Raw genomic sequence first — 7,173 nt, 5'->3', positions numbered from 1 at the left:
AGCAGGGACACATTCCCCATCTCCGCCAGGACCATCTGCACTCAATTATAAGCCCTTTGGAAGCCAGCAGAGGGCTGTTTAGCTGCTGCTGGTTCTCTATGATTAGCTTGTTCTTGTTTTTTGAACATTGCACATGGTGCAGCCAGCTGTGAGAAGCATCCAGGATTCAAAGCTTTTTCTCTCTCAAAAAGAAAAGTGCTAAGCTGGTTGTTTTAACTATGGGGAAAGAAAAAACATTTAAAAGTGTTACTTTCTGGGTAAGTTCCTTTCCCTACCTTTCAATTCCACTCTTCCCAGGATTGGGACCACTCCTTTGTCTATATTCCACAGACCCTATATAGGCACTTGCTTCCTGCAAATGAGCCTTGTTAACATCAAGTTAGTGTGTAATTCCAGCTCATGTATCTGTATTTCAGTAGCCTCTCCTCTCCCTTATTATGTGTGAGAGAGACCAGATGTTAAGGCATCCTTTTAATAAAACCATTCCAGAGTCTCCACTCTTTGCAATGCACTAAGGAGCCAGGGCCAACTGCAGAGGCTTACCTTCTTTCCAGGTGCTGAGCCAGGAACAAAGCAGCACTACTTTGTTCACACTTGAAATCCTCAGTGCTCTCTGCAGGCAAGAAGCAGTTGTCTGGGTTTGGCTCTACGCCAGCAGGAAAATCACTAGGGGTGCTTAATAAAATGGTTATTTGTGGGGCTACATCATGGATTTGAAATCCAGGCTCATATGTGAGTGGAGAGCCAGAGAAGCTGGAGATCTGGGAGTCTTGTGAATAGTGATAATGGAAACCATGAGAACTACAATTCACAGGCAAAAGAATAGGGCAGTAGAAAAAGATGCAGGTAATCAGCCGGGCATGGTGGCTCAGGCCTGTAACCCCAGCACTTTGGGAGGATGAGGCAGGCGGATCACTTGAGGTCAAGAGTTTGAGACTAGCCTGGCCAGCACGGCGAAAACGCATCTCTACTAAAAATACACAAAATTAGCTGGGCATGGTGGCATGTGCCTATAGTCCCAGCTACTTGGGAGGCTGAGGCATGAGAATCACTTGAACTCAGGAGGCACAGATTGCAGTAAGCCTAGATCATGCCACTGCACTCCAGCCTGGGCAACAGAGTGAGACTTGATCTCAAAAAAAAAAAAAAGAAAGAAAGAAAGCTCCAGGTAATCCCAGTCCCTTTGCCTCACATTTCTGAACGAGGTAAACAAACTCATTTCTTTTCTCACAATATACAGGATCTATGATAAACAGCAGCACAATTATGCCAATAGCCACAGGGCATGCCTACAGATATAAAGTTATTTGTAGCATGGGTTTGGTTGGCTTTTATCTACCAACTCAATTTTCTGAAATTTAGAAAACCATCTAAATATGGAATAAATGGTTTTATTTACCATGCTGAAGAACAAAACAGAAGTAAAAGTGTCTATTTCAATATTTAGCAGAAATACTACTTCAAAAGTGATTTTACTTTTTTTTTTGATAAGCAGTTTTAAATGTGCCCAAGGATAAAAAGTCTGTACCAATCATGGGTTATTACATTGAGGATAATGGGAGCCACTGTCTGAGAAAGGAGTTATCAATATGGAAAGAAAATGAGAAGCAACCCTGTGTTGTTGGACTAGAATTGGAGGTACTGGTGTGATTTCACGGTTTTCAATATATGGATATGAAAGTAAATTTAGATACTAATGTGAGGCAAATTTAGATAACGTGTACATACGTGTGTGCATACGTGTACACAATTCCCAAGTTCTGACCACTGAGTCTGGGATGAGTGGCACCACAACAGTAAGCACTCCAATCTAACCTTTTAAACTAATTTCCTACTAAAAGCAAGAAGAGCTGGAGTCGAGAAACCTGCGATGTCTCATTGTCAAAAAATACAGCGGTGCCCAAGTAGATGGGGGACATGTCAAAAGTACACAGGGGCTAACTTGAAGGTACTCCCACCGGCCATTTTTGAGACCAGTTACGCGTCTAAAGAAATAATGATGTAACAAACTGTAACCCAAGAATAAAAGAAGAAACTACAAGGCTGGGCGCGGTGGCTCAAGCCTGTAATTCCAGCACTTTGGGAGGCTGAGACGGGTGGATCACGAGGTCAGGAGATCGAGACCATCCTGGCTAACACGGTGAAACCCCGTCTCTACTAAAAAAATACAAAAAACTAGCCGGGCGAGGTGGTGGGTGCCTGTAGTCCCAGCTACTCAGGAGGCTGAGGCAGGAGAATGGCATAAACCTGGGAGGCGGAGCTTGCAGTGAGCTGAGATCCGGCCACTGCACTCCAGCCTGGGCGACAGAGCGAGACTCCGTCTCAAAAAAAAAAAAAAAAAAAAAAACTACAAGTCCATACTAGGATGAGTTGAATATCTCTTATCTGAAATGCTTGGGACCAGATGTGTTTCGAATTTTTTTGGATTTTGGAATGTTCACATTATCCTTACTGGTGGGGCATTCCTAGTCACAAATAATACCCTTAATTGTTTACAGGAAATATACACTAAAGTATTTAAAGGTGATAGGCCCATTGGGTTGGCAACTTACTCTTAAATGGTTCAGGTTCTGTGCTTGTAATTTTTCTGTTTGAGAATGTTTCAAAATAAAAATGTTGTTAAAAGTGTAATTTTCTTTTTATTTGCATCTGTTTATGACTCAAAAAATGACCAGCTATTATGAAGATCCTACTGTTGAAGATGGACATTTTAACATGGAGTTTTAACAAAATTACTTCTTGAGACAGAGCAGATATGTTTTTTAAATAACGTGATTTTAAGCATATATTTGAACAAAACTAAAACATTTACTATTATGAATATAAAAAAAGATCAGTGAATCAATGTACTCTTCTAGGCTGAATTAAGGTAGACTATTTAAGGTTTCAAAAAAGTTTGGCTGGGGGAAAATAAGTTTTACAAACCCATGCCATCCAAAATTAAGATGACATGTAGCAGCAGGAAGTATTCCAATGTCTCATAACCAGTTCTCACAAGCAATGATGTGTATTCTTACTTTAAGAAAGTGTCAAACACATAGAAAAATCTGGAAGAATTTACTAAGTGTAAGAAATTAGAGGTAAATTGTAATAAAAGAATTTATGTCTCATAAAAATATTCACAAGTGGAAGTTTTCTTCTACCAACTTCTCAGAGGCCTTCTAGCCCCCTCTTCACTTCTGAAAAATGTGATTTACCAAAATCTGGTTTACTTTTAACTTTTCAGGGACACATAACCTAAAAGAAAGAAATGTCAGATAATACTGACATTGCCTCATGCACTTTCTTTGTATCAATCCTTCTTCTGTAAGTAATCAGAATTGGGTCCAAGTGGCATAGAATCAAACATTATGTATCATGCCAAATACCACTTCCTGTCCAACAAAATTTCATTTTTCTCCAGTAATGAAGAGGTGGACATTCTTCTTGGATTGTAGCATCTGTGCCGCCCGCTCCACACCAACCACGGCAGCTAACCTCTGGGCATCATACTTGGAGTAGAGAACAGTGCAGGTCCATGTGGCCTCTTCTCCTCTGTTGGTGGCTCTCAGCATATTACAGATTTCACTGTAAAAGTGTGGATATGTCGGCAGTTCATAGAAAATCAGGTTCCTGATGCCTTTTATTGTATACCTGTTAGAATTGGAAAGAGAGAGCTTTGTCAACTTGAGAAACAAGTTCTAGAAAAACTACCTAGGAGTTGTAGAGGCATAGTTCATGCTTGTTGGTTCCTGCTAATGGAGAAAAACAGTGGCACAAATAACAGAACAAAAGTTATTCTGAGGTGGCAGCACTTACTTTTATGACAACATATTCAAAGTCCTAATATTTGGCTTAAGATAATGATAAAATAAACACACATTTCTTGATACTACTCTGGGTAGGCTGAGGTATCATGGGAAAGAATAGATTAGGATTTAAAAATCTGTCAAAGAAAACTTAAAAAGCAGGCACTTAAAATGGAACATTAGCCTTATTATAATCAGGCAAAAAAGAATGGAGACCAGTCAGACCCAGTACATAAAATAAGCTGTACAAATTGTAAATACACTCCTGTAAGTCTTTTCTTGCCACTCTGGAGACATGTTAACTCCATGGCAGATGTCAAAACCCTGCGCAAGGACCCACTAGGCATCCTGAGAAAGCAATTAGTTTCAACAGCGTATGCACTGCCACCTCTTTCCCGGCTGCACAGTGCCGCCCTGTGGTGGGGGGTGATGCAGACCCAAGGGACTGACTCACAGTATGGTTCAGTCAGGCTGAGGTCAACCGTTCCCTGTGGGATTCCGTAACAAAAGATTTTATATGTTGACAAGCTTCTGATTTTTCCTGTTAAGTTTTTCTCATACACTGAAGACGTTAGACTCCCTTGGGGATTTTATTTCTTTCACAGAAGGTAAGTTTTCCTTGTCTTTCTCCCTCACGGCTCATCCTGATCTCTCTGGAGACCTTCCTTTCCCAAACCATGACTGTGATCTATTATGTGGTTCACTTTTCAACGTCCTTTCCGTAAAGAAGGAATTCTAATGGCTAATGAACTTGAATAAACTGTTCTACCTCACTAGTTCTCAAACTAGAAACAACACTGAGTTCTACTTCTGCTTAGAATGTATAAAACTCAAGAGAATATTGCTCCTACACTAATAAGAAAAAGTCAGATAATCTATTATACAAAAATGTTCCTTTTCTTGACCCCAGAGAGCTACCATCATGAGGCAATCAGGTAACCTGAATTAGGTGGTGAGCTGGTGTATGTTTAATAATTGGTCCTCAGTGGGAGAAAGGGAGGGTGCTAATTTGAAGGATTTGTCAGTTTCAAGCTACCAATGTCACGCTGCTGACACAGAGATGTGCAACCAGGTCTCAAGAGCCAGTGCGAGCCAGCTTCAGCCCACCATGGACTAAGTTCCAAAGAGTAGCCCTTCTGAGGAAAAACAGGATACAGGAACTACTGCACCTTAGGAGGAGCACAGGAGAAAGACGGCCTCTGCCAAAAAAGTGGGTAGTAAGAAAATAGATACACTTTTAACAAATTCTTAAAGGGCAAGAATAGGCTTGCCTGACCAGAACTCCAGGGATCTCTGGATGCTCCTTTAGTTCACATCCACTCAAGAGCTCATTCCAGAGGCCTGCACTGGGAGCCCTGGAGAAAGCAGAAGACCCGAGGGAGATGCCACTGGTGATAGGGACATGAAAGCCCACCTACTTCCCAGGCCCATTATCGTGAAACCCATGGCAAACACCTGAAGCAGATGGGAAAGAGGAAAGGAACCACCCTGTCCCCTACCCCTAGTTGCAAGCAGGGAAAGGCAAACCACTTCACGGCGGGAGGCGGGTGAGTAGAAGCAAAAGTTGTCTGCTCTTAATGGAAGCGCAGTAAACCCCTACCCTTCCATTTTCCCCTACACAAGTAAAAAGCATTCTGCTCTACGGGAAGGGGTAAGAAACCTGTTCAGCCCAAGTTCCTGCACTGATACAAACAGAGTTCTGCCACGACTGGGGAAGAAGCTGTATACACTTCACCACAAAGATCTCTCACAGATAAAAGGTAGAGTCTGGCTGCCACGGAGGTGGCAGGGTAGGAACCCTAAGAAAGCCTCACCCCCAAAGCGTGGAATAAAAAGGGCAGCCAAAAATTGAGCTGGACCAGGAGAACCCCCTCCTCCTGACTTGATGCCTTGCAAGGAGAAACAAGCAAGAGGCCTCCTGTGAGGAGGGGTCCGAGTGTGGAGTGAGACCCTCCTCTGGACTCAGTGTTGAGGCCTCAGTGACAGCTGAGCGATCAGGACACTGAGAAAAACCCTCCAGCACCCGAGAGCCTACACCAAGCCCACTGTTTGCTGGAGGTATTTGAAGTCTGTGGTGTTGGGAAGGTATCTATAAAAATCAAAACCTGACTAGATTGATAGCACCCACACCAGTGGCCTACGGAAGGGGTGTGGCCAGACATAAGCATTGTTTACCTCAGCCTCTACCTCCCATTGAAAGTTACAGAAGACATAAAAAAGCAAGAAAAAGACATCCAAACAATGAGGTATCATTTTGACTATCACATCAGTAGCAATAATTCAGTCTATGGGGTTTCGGAGAAATAGGTCAATCAAGCATAAATTACTTTGTCTATGAATTCGGGAGAAGATATGGAAAAGATGTGAAGTAGCAAGTAAGTGGCAATGCATGACACATTTTTAACTGTGTACAGCCTCTGTGCTAACAAGTTTTCCTTTAAAAATCTATCCCAAGAAAATAACTAGGTAAGTAGTTCATCAAAATATATGCATATGGATGTTTTGCATATTATTATATACAACAGCAGAAAACAGAAAAAAAAAAAACCCTATATGCCACTAAAAGGAAGCTAGCTTAACTAACCAATGTAATACTATGTAGCCATTAAAAACAATGTGATGTTTACCTCACACATTACTTTTTAATTACATATGCACACTGACTAAGTGATTTTAGTGATTTGACATCACGAAGAATGAGACAAAGTGACATTACGTGCCTCCTGATGAGATGAGGTAGAAAGTATGTAATATTCCTTAAGTAGAATTCTTATCAAAAGATATTTATTCTAAATCAGTCATCCCCAAACTGCTGCACATTGAAATCATCTGGCTGGTTTTTCTGTTTGTTTGTTTGTTTTTATTAATACTTAGGTTTGGTCCCCACCCCAGACACTGCGATTTAATTGGTACTGGGATGCAACCTGGGCATTTGGATTTTTAAAAGCTTCTATTCTAATGTACAGCAAAGTTTGGGAACCACTGATCTAAATAATAAGGGAACAATTAGGTAAATCTAGACTGTGAGACATACTACAGGAAACCAGATTGGACTCTTCAAAAAGATGTCAATGTGATGAAAAAGTAAAAAGAGTTATTCTGGATGAGGGCTTCTCAGTGTTAACACTGCTGACATTTTGAGACCGATAATTCTTTGTTGTTGGGGGCTGTCCTGTGAACGAAGGTGTTTAGCAGCATCATTGGTCTCAACCCACTAGAACCACCAGAATAATCCTCCAGTTGTGATAACCAAAAATGTCTCCAGATATTGCCAAATGTCCCTGAGGGAGCAAAATTGTCCCCCCTAAACTAGATTAAAGAAACAAAAGCAGTAAGTTAACCAAATGCTATGTATGATCCTTAATGAATCCTTTTTTTTTTTTTT

General features: G+C 41.3%; 1 protein-coding gene across 1 annotated transcript in view; it reads right to left on the bottom strand.

The window, feature by feature from the left end:
* Nucleotides 1-2,619: 2,619 nt before the first annotated feature.
* The window catches only part of DIEXF (digestive organ expansion factor homolog (zebrafish)), a 24,551-nt gene continuing 19,997 nt past the window's right edge, over nucleotides 2,620-7,173 (bottom strand). The window contains exon 12 of the mRNA XM_011938174.1: nucleotides 2,620-3,633. Within this exon, the coding sequence (XP_011793564.1) occupies nucleotides 3,390-3,633 (244 nt within the window). The 3' untranslated portion in view covers nucleotides 2,620-3,389. The remainder of the gene's footprint in view (nucleotides 3,634-7,173) is intronic.

This window comes from Colobus angolensis, unplaced genomic scaffold (genome assembly GCF_000951035.1).
Source record: "Colobus angolensis palliatus isolate OR3802 unplaced genomic scaffold, Cang.pa_1.0 Scaffold100, whole genome shotgun sequence".
NCBI lineage: Eukaryota > Metazoa > Chordata > Mammalia > Primates > Cercopithecidae > Colobus > Colobus angolensis.
Note: the sequence above shows the minus strand (reverse complement) of the source record. Positions and strands in the feature narration are given on the sequence as shown.